The sequence below is a fragment of the Mesoplodon mirus genome (assembly GCF_964341445.2).
Source record: "Mesoplodon mirus genome assembly, chromosome: 11".
NCBI lineage: Eukaryota > Metazoa > Chordata > Mammalia > Artiodactyla > Ziphiidae > Mesoplodon > Mesoplodon mirus.
The window spans coordinates 35015335-35035673 of record NC_138987.1 but is presented as its reverse complement, the minus strand read 5'-3'; the positions used below and the strand labels follow the sequence as shown (position 1 = coordinate 35035673).

At 56.3% G+C, this 20339-nt stretch overlaps 1 protein-coding gene across 1 annotated transcript; it reads left to right on the top strand.

Moving 5' to 3' along the window:
- The first annotated feature begins 357 nt into the window (after positions 1–357).
- On the top strand, positions 358–19573 carry IL2RB (interleukin 2 receptor subunit beta). The gene is made up of 10 exons (XM_082634957.1): positions 358–449; positions 3604–3724; positions 4318–4534; positions 5367–5445; positions 8126–8231; positions 9696–9844; positions 11174–11339; positions 11898–12018; positions 13418–13502; positions 16505–19573. Exons 2-10 carry the CDS (start codon positions 3634–3636, stop codon positions 17261–17263), a joined length of 1773 nt encoding a protein of 590 aa, XP_082491083.1. The 5' UTR covers positions 358–449; positions 3604–3633; the 3' UTR covers positions 17264–19573.
- The last annotated feature ends 766 nt before the right edge of the window (positions 19574–20339 follow it).

Sequence of the window (20339 nt, the reverse complement as noted above, 5' to 3'; positions counted from 1 at the left end):
TGTGAGATGGAGTAGGAGGGAAAAGAAGGGGCCTTGCCCCCATGGGCTCCTGTATGCAGCAAGGCATCTATCTGAGAGTGAGAGACAGCATGTGTGTGAGGGTGTATACTCACGCCTCCTGCCGCAATACGCACAGTGCCCCCCCCCGACCCCCCCATTCCCTCACCACCCCCAGCGGAGGAGGGAGATCTTTATCTGGCCCCTGGTGCTACAGGAGTTTCAGGCTTTCTAACCAGCCAGATCTCCCCCGCCTCCCCACCCCAGGCCTTGCCCCCTCCATCCTCTGCACAGGAAGTGGGCTGGCCCTGGGGTTTTAGTCTGGCGGCTGGCCCCATCAGCCGTCTACTACCTGGGCCGAGGGAGCCGGAGCTGGGCCCTGGGGAGATGGCTGCAGTCCCAGCAGTGGAGAGAAGCAGAGAGACCACGCCGCAACCCCATGTCCCAGCTAGGTAAAGTCTCACCTTGCCCTTACCCTGCCCCTACCCGGTCCCCGGGTACCAGGGGCTCCCTCCTGGCCCCTGCCACCAGCCAGGGGGCTGGAGGTGAAGGTCACGGGGATGACTTTCAGCTCTGACTCAGATCCTCCAGAAGTTTCTGCCTGAACTCCCATCTGCCAGCCTTCACCCCCAACCTTAACTTAGAATCCCCCAGTGACAAGGCAGGCCCTGCTCTCATGGCTCTGGCTTGAGGAAAAGCTGGTCCCTGGTCCTAGGCTTTCCCTCCCTCCCAGCTCTCCCCATGGGAGGCCGGGGGCTACTTGGGATGAGGGGTTTCCCCAGGCCCTGTGCTGGGCCCCCCAACCCAGAGGGGTGGGGAAGGAGGTGGGAGTCCTGGGAGGGGCAAGGCCAGCTGAGTCTCAGATGTGCTGGATGCCCAGAGGAGGTGTGGGATGTGGGTGGGAGAGATGTGGCTTACACCGGGAGGTGCCCCTGTGTAAAGGATACCTTAGGAAGCTGTGGGGCGAGGGGAAAAGAGAGGGATGCCTCTGAGACCTGGCTATGAAGTGAGTGTGCTGCGAGGTTTCTGGGAGCCCTGGGCTGGAGGCTGGACCCCTGGGTTCAAGTTCAGCTTTGTCCCTCACTTGGCTGTGTGACCAGGCAGGTCAGTAGGCTCTCCAGGTGCTTCCAGAGGGGATGGGACTCCATCTCTGGGGCTCCCTGCGGGTCAGGCTCTCCCTCCACTCCTGGGGACCGAGACCTCCCACCCTTAACTGTGTTTGGAGCATCTGAGAAGCAGAGCCATCCCCAAGGGTCCCCCTACTTCCCCCACAACCAGCATCCCACGCCCAGCTGGGGAGGCGCCCCCAGACTTAAACAGCAAGAGGGAGCCCCGTGGTGGGGGGTTTGGCCAGAGAGGATGAGGGGAGACGGGGTCCATCAAGGTCAGAGATCAGGTAGGACGTGTCTCCGGCTACCAAGCTCATGCTTCATGTCCTCCCCCAGGCGCCCTGTACCCTACATCCCATGATGTCAGCCCTGGCAGAGCCTCAGACTACAACTGACTGAGTTCAAATCCCAGCTTTACCCCAAGAGGCTTAACGAGTACCTCAGTCTCCTCATCTGATAAAAGGAGTCATAATGGTACCTACTCATGGGGTTGCTGTGAACTTTAAATGAGGTAATATCTGCAAAGCGCTAATGACAGTGCCGGGCAGCGTGAGGGCTGAGTATTAGTCAGTATCACCACTATCATCATCTTCATCTTCATCATCACCATCACCATTATCACCATCGTCACCATTGTTATCCTCTTCTTCTAACTTGACATCAGACGACCTGGGTTTGAGTCCCATCCCTTGGGCAGCTCTGAGCATTAGTCTTGGTATCTATCAAATGATGACAACACGCGCTCTCAGGGCTGCGGTGGGGACCTAGTGAGTCAGTAAGTGTGATCGGCTTTGCAGTCACAAAGGGCAGGGCACACGTGCGTGGGTGTGCGTGAGGATCCACGATGGAAGGCACTGGGGACTCAGAGGTCCCACTTGCCCTCCCTGAGGCTGGGCCTCTTCCTTGCTCTGTGACTTTGAGCAGGTTCCTTAACCTACCTGAGACTCAGTTTCCTCCTCTGCAGGAGGGTGCAGCCTTGGGGACTGCTAGCAGCCCTCCTCACCCTGCCCCCTGCATCCTCCTTGCGCTTTGCCCTCTTGGGGTTCACTGCTGCACTCTTTCGGCTATAGGTGGAGGGGAGCTCATTCTAGATGATGCTATTTCTCCTGCCCAACTCGCTTTGGCTGGGGCTGTGGTTTGGCCCTGACCTTCCTGTGATCTTGCACATCTTTGCCTCCACCCACCTCCTCTCACCCTGAGGCTCTGTGCCAGATCCTGTCCTGGTCCTGGCTGGCCCTGCTGGCGAGGGTCCGGCCCCAGGTGACACCCTCCAGGGGATCCACAGGGCTCCTACCCCAGGGCCAGGATCAATGAGTAAGGGGCACAGGGGTCTTGCTGGAGCCCCTTGCCTGGGCTCTGTGCCCTTTGGGGTCCCAACCCTGCGCCCTTTGCTATAGGGGGTTGGAGGGTCCAAAGAAAGAGGCAACCAGGTCCGCTCCGGGAGTGTTGCCCTGTGGGGATAGTGGGACGGGCAAGGAGGTGCCCCCGGGTACTTCTCTGGGCTCCTTTCCACACACAGGCCAGATGCCCACTGGTCGGCCAGGCCCCTGCCGGCCCCTGACTCCCCGGGGTGGGGATGGATACTGTGGGCCTTACCTCTGGGGCCAGCGCCTGGGACAGGGTCTGGGCAGGGCAGAACGATGTGAGGGAATGGGCTTTGGGCTGGAGCGCGGGGACCGGAATCCCAGCTCTGCCTCTTCTGCGATGTGACCTTGGGCGGGTTAACAGCTTGGAGCCTTGGTCTCCTCATCTGTGTAAGGGGACAATGCACGCACCCAGCCCCTGTTGCTGGGCAGATTACATAAGCTGGTGTACGGGAAGTGCCTGGCACAGGGTGGGTGTTCAGTCCCTACCCCCCACTCCACTCTCTCCACGAGTACTGCTGCGAGGTATTGTTGTGAGGCAGTCAGCACACGTTTAGTGGACTCCAGGCAGTCTACTCTGGCTCAGATTCCACAGCTGCCTCTTATCCGCTGTGTGACCTTAGGTAATCTGCCTCACCTCTCTGTGCCTCAGTTTCTCATCTGAAAAATGGGGATAATGAGCGTATCTCCAGTAGATGCTCTTATTGCTGTAGTTAAAGAATTTGAAATAGAGCCCAGCGTAGAGGAACCTCTTGACAAATAGCTTTGGTGTGATTAAGGGAGCAGCCAGGTAGAGAGGAGGTGGGTTCTAATTCCAGCTCTGAGCTGGCCTCCCTATGTGGACGTAAGCAAATCTTTCCTCTTTCTAGGCCTCAGTTTCCCCAACTTTTGAACAAGGGGCTGGGCCTGCTCTGAGAGTCCTTTCAGCAATGACAACATGGGTCCCAGAATCTCAAAAGGGAAGGAAAGAACATGTATGGGATAGAGGGACCAACAGATACAAAGGCCCTAAGGCTGGCATGGTGGAAGCAGAGGGGTGCACCTTGAGAGGACAGGGCCCAGCCTGTCTCTTGGGCAGGGGAGGACGTGGCTGGGTGCTCACTCATGTTCTCTCCCCTTCTTCCTCCAACCAGGGCTCCCTTCCCCAGCTCCCACCCGTGGATATGATGGCGGCTCCTGCTCTGTCCTGGTGTCTGTCCCTCCTTGTCCTCCTCTGGCCCCTGGCCATCCCTCGGGCATCTACATCGGTGAACGGTGAGGACCCTGGCATCTGGACCGCTGTGCTTTCCCTCAGGGAGGAGGCCAAGGCCCTTCTAGAACTTCTTCCAGGACCCCTAAGCTCCATCTACTGGGGCAGGAGGCGGGGGGGAGCGGGGCAGTGGGACCACAGACCAGGTATCCACCTTCTCCCTCGGCCCTCCACCTGCCCGCACCACACCCACGTGCCCCTCCAAGCCACAGGAAGACACTGTCTTCTTCTTCTTTTTTTTTTAAGATGTTGGGGGTAGGAGTTTATTAATTAATTAATTTATTTTTGCTGTGTTGCATCTTCGTTTCTGTGCGAGGGCTTTCTCTAGTTGTGGCAAGCGGGGGCCACTCTTCACCGCGGGGCGTGGGCCTCTCACTATGGTGACCTCTCTTGTTGCGGAGCACAGGCTCCAGACGCGCAGGCTCAGTAGTTGTGGCTCACGGGCCTAGTTGCTCCACGGCATGTGGGATCCTCCGAGACCAGGGCTTGAACCCGTGTCCCCTGCATTAGCAGGCAGATTCTCAACCACTGCGCCACCAGGGAAGCCCAACACCGTCTTCTTGTCTCTGGATTCACGAACCCCTTCTCTGCCTGCCAGGATTGACTACTTCCTCACCTGGTAGGTGCAGGAGTGTCGGGCGAACCCCAGAGGGCCATGGGCACCCTACAGCCAGCCACGCACGCTTCATCTTACCAGCAGATGCTTCCAAGCTCACGTGCTTCTACAACTCGAGAGCCAATATCTCCTGTGCCTGGAGCCAGGATGGGGGACTGCAGGTCACGACCTGCCACATCCATGCCCAGCCGGATAAAAGGTGTGTGGGGGGTCGACAGACAAATGTACAGAATCTCAGGGAGGTGAGATCTGATCGTCACTGACTTTTAGACTATTGAAATCCTAGCTCTCAGACCCCAAGAGCTCTGCACTTTGAGAATCTTGGACTAATAGGACCCACAGACTCTTGGTGTCACAGGAGTCTGGAAGAACTCGGGGGTCGGATATTTAGACTCCTGGAACCTGAATGGCAGTGGGGCGTGCAGTCCAGGCTGCAGTGGAGGGGCTGGGCATGAGCCAGACGAGGTAGTTTGGGGACACTGAGCTGCTCACCTGCTATGCCGAGGCTGGACTCAGTGTTGGAGGCAAAGGGGGCAACAGGGCGATCCTCAAACTTTCTGAGTAACCTGGGATTGTGACAGATGCCTAGGGCAGCTGTGGGGATAGGGAACTGGGGCGTGGCTGGGGAGACTGGAGACTGGGAAGGAGGTGGTGGAGTGTCACCGTGATCCAAACATCCTGGTGGCAGCCAGCAGAGGTGGCTTTGGCTCCCAGGGGGATGGTGATTACAAGGGGCTCTGAAGGCACCATCAAGGATCATCTTCACCCTAAACCCTCTGGGGAGACTTTGGAGGACTTTAGGCGGGGAAGGCCGTGTGTCCTGAACTGGTTTGTTTCTAGATCAGTTTAGCCGCTGTGAGGCCTGGCTGGGATGAAGAGGCAGGAAAATATGCTCACGAAGGGAGGTGGGCACGTGGGGGTTGGCATAGAGCCTGGGCACAGACCAGCAATGCTGCATGGGGACTCTCCCAAGGGCCAGCTCTGGGGGGGGTCCCTCTTTTTCTTCTAAGGGGGTTCTTTTGTCTTGAAAGGCAGTGGAACGAATCCTGTGAGCTGCTCCCAGTGAAGCCGGGATCCTGGGCATGTAACCTCATCCTAGGACCCCCAGATGTGAGTAGCCATAGCTGAGGGGAGAGGCCAGGAGGCCGGTGGGTGCAGAGGGGGCGTCCTTCCGGGGAAGGAGCTGGGGCCCAGCAAGCCCAGTGGCCAGGGGCTGCGGCAGAGCCGGCTTCTGGGGCGGAAGAGGCAGAAGGAGGGAGGTGGCATCCAAGGAGAACAGAGGCCTGACCTGGGGGTCGAGGGATCTGAGGTACGTGAGGCATCGGCCACTCTGCCTCCGCTCCTGCTGTGTCCCCCGTGCTTTGTGGAGCCTGTGATACTCCTGGCTTCCTTATCAAGTGGGGAGAGCACCTACTAGTCATCATAACCTCCATATCCGACACCTCCCGAGGTCTGGGCAAGTACAGGGTGGGGTGGGGTTAGCAGCGTGGATTGCACAGCTGGACGGTCCGGGTTCCATCCCTGGCTCCAACGTATACCAGCTGGGTGATGTTGAGCATCTTCTGAGTCCCAGTTAACCCTTCTGTAAAAGGGAATAATAACGATCCTTGCCTGGTAGGGTTGTTCTGAGGATCAAGCGAATGCCACCCAGAACGGGACATGCACTTGACACGATTGCCAGGGGATCCTTACGACCGGGCGTGGGTACCAGCACTGTCCCCTTCTTACCAGTGAGGAAACTGAGGCTCAGAGAGGTGAGGTCCCTGCCCAAGTCACATAACCAGGGAGAGGCAGAGCTGGGATTGAACCCAGGTCTGTGAGACCCCCAGCCTGGGCCTTTCAACCTTGCACTAGGCTGCCTCTCAAAGAGCAGGAGGCTGTGTCCATGTGGGTGTGCATCACATTATTGTCTGGCAAACCCTTCTTGGCAGCGGTGGGCACCAGGGATGCCCAGGCCACAGTTTCCAACCCTTATCAGGTTCTATACATTCTCTAGGAGCAGGAGAATGTGGAGATGAGCTCACATGACACAGTGTGTAGCTGATAAAGGCAGAGCCCCTCGAACCAGATTGCTGTGCCCATCCCCTTGAGCTCTGCAGATGGTCTGGCTTCAGATCCTGGCCCCATCTAGCTGTGTGGCCTTAGGCAAGTCCCTCGGCCTCTCTGTGCTTCAGTCTCCTCACCTGTAGGATGAGAATAGTAATTATGTCCGTCTCATTGGGTACTGAGAAAATTAAATGAGATAATATACGTGAGGTGCTTAATAGAGTGCCTGGCACAGGGTCAGTACTCAGCAGAATGTATAATTGGCATCTTTGCAACAATGACAATTACATTAATAATAATACAGTAAGTCCCCTACATACGAACCTTCAAGCTGCAAACTTCCAAAGGTGCGTGTGTGCGTTTGCATGTCTAATCGTGTAAGTTAGGTCACGTGTCTGGCGTACATTGTCACGTGTGTGCATCCTCTACAAGTGGTTGTGCTTTTTGCACTTTACTGTACAGTACTGTATAGAGTACAGTAGTACAGGATCTTTATTTCAAGCCCGGGATGCCTGGTGGAAGCAAGCATAAAAGCAGTGGCATATAGCCGATTGTGTTAGTTGGGTACCTAGGCTAACTTTGTTGGACTTAACGAACAAATTGGACTTACGAACGTGCTCTCGGAACGGGACTCGTTCATATGTAGGGGACTTACTCTAATAATGTGATGGTACTATTATTATCTGGGAAAATCTGGCCCCCGCAGCAGCTGGTAGACGGCTGGGGCAGGGTCCTCGGGCTGGAGACAAAGCAGTTGTTCTCCCCTCCAGGAACTCTGACGATCAAGGTCAAGGTTTGCTCACAGTGGGCCCTGCGGCAGGTCAGAGGGGCTGTGCCCGGGGTCCTGGGCCTGAAAACACCACCCCGGACCCCGGAATGCAGATGCTAACAGAGCCTGCACCAGACCCTCCTCCTGCAGGGCTGCAGAGCTGCCCTCCGCACAGGGAGGAGGCCGCCATAAGCTGTTCACTTGGCCAGGGCTACAGTCTCTGTGGGGCTCTGGATGCAGAGGCCTGAGTTTGCATCCAGGCTCCCCTGCTGACCAGTTGTGTGATTTGAGGCAAGTCCCTTAACCAATCCCAGCCTCAGGTTTCTAACCTGCAGTGTGTGGATGGACAGCTGTGAGCATCAGCCAGAGAAGCGCCTAAGGTACCTGAACAGTGCCTGCCCACAGGAGATGCTCAGTTCCTGGCCATTTCCTTCCAGAAAAGTGAGGGTGCGGGGCTGGAGAGAGATGGGAGAGGAAGTTTTCACACTCAGAGCTATAATGCAAGCGTAGGTCCGGACCTGCACCTTCTTGGGGGCTCATCCTGCTTGCACACCTCTTGTGATGGGGAACTCCCTCCCTCCCAAGGCAGCTCACTTCACTTGGATCAGGGATTGACAAATTACTATGGCCCATGGGCCAAAACCAGCCTGCTGCCTGTTTTTATAAATAAAGTTTTATTGGCACACAGCCAAGTGCATTCGCTCTCATGTTTTCTCATGGCTGTTTTCACACGACAACGGCAAAGTTGAATAGTTGTGACAGAGACCACATGACCTGCAAAGTCAAAAATATTAACTAACTGACCCTTTTCAGAAAGCTTGCTGAGCCCTGCCTTAGGCGGAGGGGCTCAGGGAGGGGATCCAGCTTGTCGCAGTCGCGGTCTCCCCTCCTGTCTTCCCCCGTCCTCATCCCAGCAGCCTCCCCGTCCCCGCACCAGCTGCTGGCAGCTACATCCCTGGCCTCCTTCCCTTGCAGTCTCAGAAACTGACCATAGTTGACGTCATCAGCTTGACCGTGATGTGCCGCGAAGGGGAGAGGTGGAGGAGGATGATGACCCAGAATTTCAAGCCCTTTGACAACAGTGAGAGAGGACTCCAGGGTGGGGCTGGGAGGGGGTTGGAGGGGTGGGCACCTCCCTCCCTGTCTCCTGCTCTGGGATCACCCTGCTCCATTCTCTCCCCATCAGCTTCCATGCCTACATCTGACCAACCCACTGCCCGCTGAACTTGGGATGAAGTCCCGGGTCCCTACTCTGGCGTTCAAGGCCACTTGGCCTGGCCTCCCTCTCCAGCACGCCTCCTCTCATGGCCTATATTCCTGCCACACCAAAGCCCAGCTCTCCAGATTCAAGTTGCCCATCCATGCCTCTGAGTCCTTACACGCGCTGGCCCCACTGCTTGGAAGGCTCTTCCCACCCGGAAAATTCCCACTCACCCTTCAAGGCTCAGTGAAGAGTCACCTCCTCCAGGAGTCCTTCCCAGACTCCCCCACCTCTTTCAGGGTGTTTATGTCCTGGGTCTTTGCTGCCTGATTATGGGTCTGTCTCCCTCATTGGGCTGTGAACTTCCCTGAGGGTAGAGCCTCTGCCATCCCTATGTCTCCATTCTGAATACTCAGCATCAGGCTCGATCTGGGCAGTGCTCTGGGAAGGTTTGTTGAACAACTGCGTGCCCTGCCCCACCCCCAGCCTTCACCCCCTTCCCTTCCCGAACTTGGAGGTCATCTCTAGGTAAGAGACGGGGGCAGAGGGTGTGATCCAGGGTCCTACATGCAGCCCTGCCTTAATTGAGTGTAATCTGATTGGCAGATCATTTAACATGTCTGAGCCTCAGTTTCCTCATCTGTAAAGTGGGAATAACCAATTACCCGCTGCCCGTGGTTGCTGTAAGGAGTCTATAAGCCAAGACACAGAAACTACTTAGCACATGCTCAATAAACATTTGCTTATTATTATTTGTGTGGTTCTACAGAGTCCCAGAAGTATAAAAATTTAGAACAATTGAACTTCAGAATCATACAATCTTACAATCATATAAGGTTGATGAGATAGAATTAAATAAAATAAATGAGATGATCCAGGTAAAACTCTCTGATCAATTCTGAGTGCAGAGAAAGGCTGTCTTGATTCATTCATTCAGCAGGTATTTAATCAAGGGCCTACCATGTGCCAGGTAATGTTCCAGGCACCAAGGATACCCGAAAGAATCAAGTCGTTGCCCTCAGTGAGCTCAGAGTCTGGTGGGGGAGACAGAAAATGAATAAAGGACCAGAAGTAGATGTTTAATACGTTGGGTGTTGATAAGTGCTAGGAAGAGAAATGAAACAGGTGAGGGGGACAGAGAGTGGTGGGTGGTTGGGGAAGGCTTCTCTGAATATGTGATATTTGAGCAGGGACCTGCCAGTCTCCGGGGAAAGGGAACGCAGGGAGGGAGGAGCAGCACGTGCAAAGGTGGAGGTGGGAGCCCGGCACGGTTTCTCATCTCAGCATCAGCCTCCGGTGTCCCCCAAGCTTTTTCTCTCTCCTTTTTTCTCTTCCCGTCTCCAGTTCGTCTGATGCCCCCCCACTCCCTCCAAGTCGTCCACATAGGGACCCGCAGATGCAACGTAACCTGGAATGTCTCCCAGTTCTCCCACTACATTCAAAGCAATGTGGAGTTTGAGGTCCGGACAAGGTCCCCGGGCCACAGCTGGGAGGTGAGTACCTAGCTCCATCCCGACCTGCCCTGATTCCTTCCTGTCCTCATCACCCTGTCCATCCTTCATCTCAGCAAAGCCACAGAAGGCACTAAGCAACCCCTGCCACTCCTCTGTACTGCCTGCCCTGCTTCCCCCTCCCTCCGTGTGTCCCCTGACACCCCAGGGGTCCAGCTGGTGGTGGATTCCAGGCAAGATTTACAAAGCCAAGAGGCAGGCGACTGCCCTCTTTGGAGATTTCAGAGGCCCTGGGCAGCCACCCTTCCCTCTTCAAATCCAGTGTGGTCCAAGTCCACGGGAGTTGGGACTTCCTGATGGTCCAGTGGTTAAGACTCCACCCTTCCCCTGTAGGGGGCGTGGGTTCGATCCCTGGTCGGGGAAATAAGGTCCCACATGCCAAGGGGTGCTGCCAAAAAAAAAACCCCCAAAAACCAAAAACAAGTCCATAGGGGTTGGTTGGTTACTCATTCACTTATCCATTCCTTTATTCGCTCACTCACTCAACAAACATTCACTGAGTACCTACAACGTGCTAGATGCGGGGAGAGAGTGGAGGGCGGGCCTGATGGGCTGCCTGCTCTCAGGAAACTCACATGGGGGATGGGGGCAGACAGTCGGCACCCAGAAAGAGGAGACTATGGGATGTTGATACATACTATCATGAAAATTAAATGTGATAACGCAGTTGAGAAGGGCTGGGCCAGGCTACTTCAGACTCAGGTGACTAGGGAAGGCCTTTCTGAGATCTGGGGCTCAAGCAGGAGCTGACCTTTTGAGGATCTGGGGAGGGTCTTCCAAGCAGAAGAAAAAGCCATTGCAAAGGCAAGACATAGCCTGTGTGTCTAGGGCACCGGAAGAAAAGCAAAAAGGGTGATACAGAGGTGGGAGAAGTGTTTGGGAAATCCCTCTTTCTGGTCGAGGGGTGAATAGACTATAGCAGAGCACGGGGGTGGGGGGGAGGGGAAGCAGGGCGACCTTGTATGGTGCCCAGAGGTGGTGGGAGCTCAGACCTGGAGGAGAAAGGAGTGGAGAGAAGGCGGAAGGGTGCAGAAATAGTTTCCAGAGGTGGAACCAGGTTCTGGACGTGGAACCAGCTGATTGGCAGATGGCTTTGGATGTGGGAGGGGTTTAGGATGACCCTGGAGTTTTGGGCCCCAGCAACTGGGTAGTCAGGCAGCCTTTCTGTAGGATGAGGGGACAGTGGAGGGCAGGTGGCTGGAGGGAAGAAAGGAAGGTGCTGTTCTGCTCGGCGTCTCGGCCAGCCCTGCCACAGGAGGTGAGGTAGGCAGTGGGGACCCCTCTGGTCTGACAGCCCTGTTTCTGCCCCAGGACACCCCACTGCTGAGCCTCAGGCAGAACCAGCAATGGATCTCCCTGGAGACGCTGGCTCCAGACACGCTGTATGAGCTTCAGGTGCGGGCCAGGCCCCAGCTAGGCAGCCACGAGGCTTGGAGCCCCTGGAGCCAGCCCCTGGTCTTCAGGACAAGGCCTGCAGGTACTGATGGGGAGCTGGGGTGGGGATGCAACTCCGGCAGGAGGCAGTGGCTGGTGCCGGGAGGCTTGGGGTGTAGGTATGGAGCCCTTTGGCCATAATTAGCTCACTTGATGTGACCCACAGGGTGGGCAACATGGGCGTGTTTTACAGATGGGAACAGGGAATCAGTGAGGGGGTGGGACTTGCCATTGGCCTTGTGAGTTAGTGGGGAGGCCGGTGAGGCTCCTTCCACTCTCTCCACCCTGAAACTTCAAACTCTTGGTTTCTGCCGAGGTCAGGGGTGGGCTGTTTTCACCTGTTAGCCTGTTTCCTCATCTGTAAAGTGGGTACCATGGTACCGAGGCAGGGAAGCTGTGAGGAAGCATGTTGGTTGCGATGCCCCATGTTGGCTGGGCACACAGCAGTTCTGCTGGACCAGCTGGGACCCTGTAAAGGCCTTGGGTCAGAGGTCGGCCTGTCCCTCAGCACCAGGTCATGGGTGGGGGATGCTGGATTGAGCTAGGGTGGGTGGGGGCACTTCTCTAACCCCTCCCCTTCTCCTCCTCCCACCCCGGGCAGCAACCAGGAAGAAGACCCTGCTCCTTCCTTGGATGGACCACATCGTGTTGGGCCTCGGCTGCACTTTTGTTTTCGCCCTCTTGGTTTACTTTCTGACCATCTTTCGGTACAACAGGCCGTGGTAAGAGCGCTCCCTTCCCTGTCCTTCATCCTCCTGTCTGACACGACCCCCTACCCGCCAGGTCAGGTTCTGGGCTGAGCCCCCTGCTCTCACTCTCCAGTGCTCCCTCTGCCCTCCCAAGAGCCCTCCCTGCCTAACACCTGGCCTTTCCGCCAAAGATGGAAGCCCATGGAACCAGCCCGAGGGGAGTGGGGCAGGGAGAGCCCCACGGGAGCCCTGCCCAGAGCATCATGCCCAGGGCTTGAGTATGTGTGTGCTCACGTGCCAGCTGCCTGTGTGTTGGGGGGGTCCTCATGCGTCTGAGCACTCATTTGTTTATTCCTTTATTTACTGAGTCCTAGACCTGGGCTGGGTACGGTGCTGATGCTGGGAACGCAAGGGCAACCACAGGCATGTCGTCCCATCTTCATGGACCCACAGTCCCATGGGGGAAGGCAGATACATCTTAATCATGCACGTTTGTAACGACACACGTGATTAGGCTGGTGAAGGAAGGAAGGTACCATATGTACTGAAAGCAGACAACAGGGAAAGGAACCTCAGCTAAGGGGTGGGCGGGAGTCGGGGGGGTGCTTCTCTGAGGAAGTAATGATTCCACTGAAATCTGGAGGAGAAGTGAACCAAGCAGGGAAGGGTCAGGGAGCACACCTCAGGAGGAGGAAATAGCTTGTGCAAAGATCCTGGGTGGGAACAAGGCAGGAGCATTCCAGGAACTGAAAATGCAGGGAGGTGGGTGTGGCCAGAGACCAGAAAGGAGTTCGGGACCTGAGCCTGGACCTCTGGGTGGCAGCCAGGTTTTCTGGGGTCTTGAGGCTATGGCATACAACTTGAGGCAGATGCACACAGATACTGGGGAACTTAGCTTGGCAAGCAGAGCATGGGCTGGAATTCAGCCTCCATTCACCACCACCCCCACCCCCCAAAAAACCCCAGGTGCCCTTGGGCAGTGCACAGCTTGAACCACCGTCCATGGCAGCCTTGACTAGGTGGCCCACCATCTGGCCTCTCTCCTACCTCCCTCCTCTTGGTTCAGTCTGCTCCAGTCTTCTTTGTCCCCTACTGCTCTGGCTTGCATGGTCCCCCACCCTCACATCCTTCTCTTGCATGGCATCCTGCCCTCTGTCTCCACATTACAATGAATGGTAAACTTGCACACTTGCTTCACTGTCTAGCTCCCCATTAGAATATCAGTTCCTTAAGGGCAGGGACATTCTCTGTTGGCTGTTTTTGTGTCCCCAGTGCCCAGCACAATACCCTCCCTTACTGGGCACACAATCAATACCGACAAAATAAATGAACAGCTCGGCGCCCTGCCCTCAGAGCTGCGGGGCTGATGGCAGGACACTGCGGCCCCCTTCCCTTCTCACCCTCCTCCCCTCCCTTCCTCTCCCCTGTCCAGGCTGAAGAAGGTTCTGAAGTGTCACATCCCAGACCCCTCGGAGTTCTTTTCCCAGCTGAGCTCCGAGCATGGAGGAGATTTCCAGGTAGGAGTCTGGAGGTGGAGGACACAGTAGGCAGCTGGCACGGGCTGGCCAGAGGGTGGGCAGTGGTGTGGAATGGGTGGGGAGGAGGTGCAGGAACAGCAGGTTTTTGCCCTTTGTGGAAGAAGAAATGTAAAGTGAGCTGCCTTGCGTGTGGGCACGGGCCCCTTTCCCCGGTGTTCTCAGGCAACTCCCGTCTGAGCCAGACTGCCTAGGCTCTAACCCTGGCTCCACCACTTCCTGGCTGTGTGGCCTTGGGCAAGTTATAGAACCTCTCGGTGTCTCAGTTTCCTCACCTGTAAACTGATGGGTGGTGGGGGGGGATAATGTTACTATGTGTATGGTCCCAAGGACATTGCCTGGCACACAGCAAGTGCTCACGAAGCTCTAGCCAGAATTACTGGCACCAGGCTGTTGATGGAGCAGGATTTGCCAGGTGCAAGTTCTCTCCACCCCGCTCCCTGTGCAGACCTGCTCCGTGGGGCTAGTGCTTTCCCTGCTCTTTGCAGAAACTCCCTGGCCAGGCTCCGTGACTTATCACAGACGTTAGCAAGGCCTCCAGGCATTTCTAGTTACAAAACACAGATTCATTTTAAAAGTGCACGCCCACATGTCAGAACACTCAGCCCCATTTAAAGTTTAGTCGTCTCCCCTCCCTCAGCCCACACATGCTTCAGGAAGGAAGTTTCTACGGGGTAGGGGGATGTGGTGGGCTGCTTCTACCACCCCACCCCCACTCTAGGCTCCGTGGATCGGTGTTGGTGGGTGGGGGGTGAGGTGGGGGCAGAGAGAAGCCAGGAGGAAAGTTGAGGGGCTGGAAAACCATGCTGGACCAGAGCTGTCAGGAGCTGGCTTTGGTGTTCTCTATCAGGGCTGATCAGAGCCCCTTCTGGAATTCTTTGGAAGACTCCCAAGACTGGGGGTAGCTTACCTACAGCACTCTTGATGTGGGGGAATGTATCTCCTTAAAATGCCTCCTTCAGCCCTAAATGTGGTGAGCCCCCCATCAACAGAGGTATTCAAGTCAGCCTTGGCTGACTATGTGTCAGCCACATGGCAGAAGGGATTCCTACATTGGAACCGGCTGGAGGCAGGACTACATGCATCCTCAGACCTCTTCTGCCTTGAAGTCCTTCTCATTCTATGGGCTTAGGACATTTTGAGGTGGGACTGGGGTCCTTTCTAGAGAGTTGCAAGCCACTCCATCTTCCCACGAGGTCATCCCCAGGTCTAGATGCCTGGCCCAGGCCTGCTGTGGAGGGGGTATCCTGAGGAGGCCCTGGGGATGCATGATGTGACTGGGGGCTGGCCAAGAGGGACCCCACCCTCTCCTTTGCATGTGGGTGACAGGCCAGCTGCTCTCTCTCTCTCTGCCCCAGAACCTCTGGCTCCAAGACTGCAAGGCCCACTGCCCTGCCTGTGGGACCTGGGAGTGCGTGTGCCAGTGTATGTGAAGGGGGATGAGTTTCTTCCTGTGCCCCCCGCCCACCTGCGCTTCAGGGCATTGTGGATGGAGGCCTAGGCCCAGGAAGTGCCTGACCACACACACCTCTGAGGGTGGCCCAGCGAGGCCCAGCACACCAGTGCCGGCCCCAGGCCTGCCCTCTTCTTCTTCTGGCCACTGCACAGCACTGCTGCCTGGCCCTGCCCTCCGCTGCTGCTTCTAGCGTTGGAGCCACACCTGACCTGGCTCTTGCCCTACCTCCCTAGCCTGCTATCCCTCTTTGCCATCCTTAGTTTGTCCTCGCTGTCCCTCTCTCTCGGCCTTTTCTCTGTCACATGAACTCCTGGTTTGGGGGAGGGGGTAGATTTTGTCGAGTGGCTCAGCCCCGGGAACTCGCTCCGGGGATGGAGAACCAGGATGTTTCTCTTCTGGTCCATTAATTCATCTGCAGAACATCAACTGGGCCCCTAGGCCCTGTGCTGGGCACAAGAGTGCAGGGGGCCTGGTCCCATCAGGCCTGGTCCCTGTACTGGGGGGACCACAGTCCAGCTGCAGAGGGCTCCCAGGACAGAAGGCTGTTGGGGGTTCTCAAGTGCACCCTCTTGAGGCCCCATCACCCTGCCCTGAGGGGTGAACACTCCCCTACACCTCTGCTGGGTAGTCTGCATTTTACCTGTGCCAGGTATTTCCACCTTCATTTTCTTCTTTAACATCTCTCTGCTGGCCCATAGTGAGGAAGTCAGGAAAAAGGCAGCTAAATGTTGTGGAATTGAGGCTCAGAGAGGTGCAGTGAACTGCCCAGGGTCACACAGCTACAGAGTGCCAGCGCCAGGGCTGGAACCCGGGTCTCCCTGTTCCTTGCCAGGCCTCTGTGGACTCCAGAGCAACTGAGAAGTGCTCTGATGGGTGCTTTCCTCTCTCTGTGGATGGAGGGCGTGGGGGGCGGGTGTGGAGGGCTGCAGGGTACCAGGAGGGAGTGGTCAACTGGGGGACAATTAGCTCCCCACTGGAGATGGTTCCATGGCAGTGTGAGTGGGGAACCTGGGGCCCAGCTCTTCCACCTGCTGGCTGTGTGATCAGGGCCAGGGCACAGGCCCTCTCTGGGCATCTGTATGGTGACCGTGATGTGCTCTCGGGACGCTTTCTGCTTCAGCAGTGGTTGGTTGGTTCACACACTTGCACTGGTCCCCACCAGACACTCTGAGGATTCTACCAATTGCTATGTTCCCAGGACCGAGAGCGGCACCAGGCTCACAGGAGCTGCTCGATAAACAGTCACACGTTGAACCAAGACATCCCCTGGGCACCTACAGCGAGCTAGGAAGGCCTGTGCTGGGGCTGGGAAACAGCCACTCCCCCTGGGCTGATGCAGAGGGTTCCCCAAACCAGTGCGCAGGGTTTGTGTGTGTGTGTGTGTGTTTGGGAGGTGGGGGCTACAGTCAAGGAGGGCTTCCTGGAGGGGGCAGCCCTGAGCGGACTGCTGAAGGAGGACGAGTTAGGGGATGTTGCTGAGTCTGGAAGAGGTGGCCGCTCACCCTCCCTCTGTTCTTTCTCCTGGCAGAAGTGGCTCTCCTCACCCTTCCCCTCATCCTCCTTCAGTCCCAGCGGCCCAGTGCCCGAGATCTCCCCACTGGAGGTGCTGGACAGGGACGCCAAGGCCACGCAGCTGCTCCTTCTGCAGCAGCAGGACAAGGGCTCGTCATCCTCAACCGAGACCAGCGGCCACTCGGTGACCAGCTGCTTCACCAACCAGGGCTACTTCTTCTTCCACCTCCCAGACGCGCTGGAGATCGAGGCCTGCCAGGTGTACTTTGCCTACGACCCCTTCACGGAGGAGCCCGATGAGGGTGGGCCCGGGGTGCCAGAGGGGGCTCTCCTCCCACCCCTGCCGCCTCCGCCAGGGGAGGAGGATGCCTACTGCACCTTCCCCTCTGGGGACGACCTGCTGCTCTTCTCCCCCAGTCTCCTCGGTGGCCCAGGCCCCCCGAACACTGCCCTGGGGGGCATTGGGGCTGGTGAAGAGAGGCTGCCCCCCGCCCCGCAGGAGGCAGTTCCTGGAGACTGGGCCCCCCAATCCCTGGGGCCCGCCACCCCGGAAGCCCCTGACCTGGTGGATTTGCAGTCATCCCCGGAGCATGCGCTGGGAGAAGCAGGAGAGGAGGTGCCTGTCCGCAGCCCGAGGGAGGGGGCTGGCTTCCCCTGGGCCAGCTCTCCTGGGCAAGGCCAAGTCCGGGACCCCACCTCCTGCCTGACCCTGAACACTGATGCCTACCTGTCCCTCCAAGAGCTCCAGGATCAGGACCCGGCTCACACAGTGTAGACAGACGGCCAGGGCTGGGAGACAGGTGGCCTTCTGCTGTTGCACCAGGCCCAGCTGAGGACTCTCTGTCTGTGAGGCTTGTCCATTGCTGACAAGTGTCCGGCTCAGTGTCCGGCTGCCCCCAGCCATCTCTGGCCAGAGGGCCCTCACGCAGCCTTGCATACGCGGCTGTTCACTTCCACACCTCATTTGCTGCTCCCTGGTCCTAAGGCCCAAGGCAAGAACTTCGGGGGGAGAGGCACTTTGACTCCGCACTCCCTCATCAGTCGTGGAGTCCTGCAGGTTTTGCCTCTGAAGCGTCCCTCCTCTCCAGCCCTGCAGCTCCTCTTCAGGGAGAATTCGGGGTTCTCCACGGGCCTTCACCCTGCGCTCCTCACAGGGCTTCCTGCCCCAGTCACACCCCCTCGCACCCACCTACCACAGGACAACCAGAGTGCTCTTTCTAGAACACAAAGAGGGCTATGCTGCTCCGGGTTTAAAACCCTGCCGTGGCTCCCCACTGCCCTCAGCACCACTTCTTGGCCCTCCCCTTGCCCCTCCAGCATCGTGTTGGGACATTCCCTTCTGGTAGCCTCCCAAGAGTCCTACTGAGCCGCTTGGAGCTCCCTCATTCCCCCACACCTTTACACATGCTCTTCCCTGTGCCTGGGGTGCCCTCTCATCCCTCATCTAGGTGACAAGCTCCCTTTATCCTTCAAGTGTCAGTTCTGTTTCCCTGGAAGGGAAACACCACCTCCTTCAATGTGCGCAAACTTTGAGATTCGGTGCTGGAGGGAGAGGCTCTCAGGGTCACAGGGTGGCTGAACAAAGTGGCCCTGTCACTTCCCCTTTGGGATCTCTTGTGACCTTTGAATGTTTGGCTACAACATCCTTAACGCTGTGGCCCAAGTATGGACACAAATGCCCCAGCAAAGTGGACACCGGCTGGATCTTTCCACAGTGGCTTCACAGTAAGCATGCTGCTGGAAAGCAAACCCCTCCTAGTGGCAGGTCCTGATGCTGTCACAGGGAGCCCTCCCTTGGACCCCTCCCACTCCAGCCTCCACTGGTCTTTTCTGCAGCTCAGGGGCTGGCACACCACCTCCAGATGGCAGCTCCACTCACTACACTTGGCACAGTGCACTTGGCACTCCATCATATTCCCCGGGTGAACTGATGAACTATCTGGCATCATCTTGCCTGGGCTCCCTGTGCCCAGCTGCCTTCATGCAGGGGGTACCATCCACCTCACAGGAGCACTCCTGGCGCCTTGACATTTCTGAGGTCAAGACTTGGAGAGGCGGCGATCCAGGCCCATTAGATTCCAGCATGCCCGCTTCAGCGAGAGGCTCATCCCCTCACGTGGCAGTCGCCCCCGCCACACACAGCTAACCCCTTCCTTCTCGGTGCTCCCCACCACCCGTCCACTTCTCTTCCCTCTGTCCCTGGCACTGATCACACCTGTGATGCCTATCACAGCCTCTCTTCTTGACTAGAGTTCTACGGAAGGCACGAACCCCAGCAGGTCCCAGCTAACCCCAAAAACACAGTGCCTGCATTTATAGGCCATGCTTGCAGCTGATTGGGCACCTGACACAAGCCCACCCATAGGTTCATCAGCAGCCTATGAGATGACTTAGAACAGAAGCTGTGTCCAATCAGGGAGGCCGGGCCTGAGCTGGCCAATCAGGTTTCTCTCGGTCTTGGGCATTTGAATACAGGGCGGGAGGGTGGCCCCAAGGAGCAGGTGCATGTGGAGAAGAGCCCCAAAAAGCTAGAGAGGAGTTAGCAGAGGGGCCTGGGCTCCTATTACTGATACTCCTGCTCCCCAGGGGGTTACTGCATTTCACTCAGGATTCCTGTTTCTTCTGTGTCCCAAATAAACTCCCTTTTCCTGAGGTTGTCTGAGTCTTGGATCCTTACCATGGAATAGCTTAATTACCGGGCCATCGCACTTCCCACCTCCTGCCATATGATGCTGTGTGTTCTGGGCCATAAGTCTCCTCAGTCCTGAGGAGAGCATCAGACCCAAGCTCAGTGCCCACAGCTTTGCTGTGTGTCCTCGGGCAAACCAGGAAATCTCTCTACAAGTGAATTTCCACTTTGCAGAATTCTTGGGAGGGTTACATTTCTCAGGCTTTGGTCATGTGTGTATATATATATATTTTAATGATTTGTGTGTACCATCTTTTTTATTGTTTACTTAATATTTTTCTTTAAATCAATTCACTTTTTGTTTAATACTTTTATTTAAAGAAAAAATTTTATATTGGTTCTGTAAATGGGAAAACTGATATTCAGTATAAATAAAAGATAATGGTACAAAGTAAGTACACTAAAACAAAATGTTTCAATTTATTGCCTGCTGGAAATCTGCTCTATCTCTTAGTTTAAAGGGGAGATAAGCAAGTGTTGGGAAGCTGATGAAGACATGCCAAAACCAAACAGAGACTTCTTCCTTGAGAAAATGCAGAAGGATTGTAAGGGAAATATCTTTTTCACTAAAAGGAGTCAGATTTATCTTATTCGGTGTCCAGGCACCATCTGATATGGCCTCATGGGAAAATATTGCTCTTGATTTTATACCTATCTATCTCAAGTATCCTTGACTCTGAAAAGTTGGACCAGATCATGAATAGCAATATCTGGCATTCATAAAACTGCACTCATGGCAGACATTGCTAATCAATTGCAGTGGTGCCTGGCAGACATTGCTAATTGACCACAGTCCTCCTTTCTCTGGAGCTTGGATGCAGCCTTAGATTCTGTAGGCAGGCCAGATTGCTCATAGCTGGTACCTGGTGACATGTCTAGACCAGATAATCCCTCAGGTTCCTTCCACAACAGAAACTATTGTTCCTGGGCTTCCCTGGTGGCGCAGTGGTTGAGAATCTGCCTGCCAATGCAGGGGACACGGGTTCGAGCCCTGGTCTGGGAAGATCCCACATGCCGCGGAGCAACTAGGCCCGTGAGCCACAACTACTGAGCCTGCGCGTCTGGAGCCTGTGCTCCGCAACAAGAGAGGCTGCGACAGTTTGAGGCCCATGTACAGCGATGAAGAGTGGCCCCTGCTCGCCGCAACTACAGACAGCCCTCG

What these genes read in the sequence shown, in the direction of transcription:
- IL2RB (XM_082634957.1), top strand. Translation starts at nt 3,634, where the DNA reads ATGATGGCGGCTCCTGCTCTGTCCTGGTGTCTGTCCCTCCTTGTCCTC. An exon ending in CATGCCCAGCCGGATAAAAG is followed by an intron (nt 4,535 to 5,366) that starts GTGTGTGGGGGG and finishes TTGTCTTGAAAG; the next exon opens with GCAGTGGAACGAATCCTGTG. An exon ending in CTTCAGGACAAGGCCTGCAG is followed by an intron (nt 11,340 to 11,897) that starts GTACTGATGGGG and finishes CACCCCGGGCAG; the next exon opens with CAACCAGGAAGAAGACCCTG.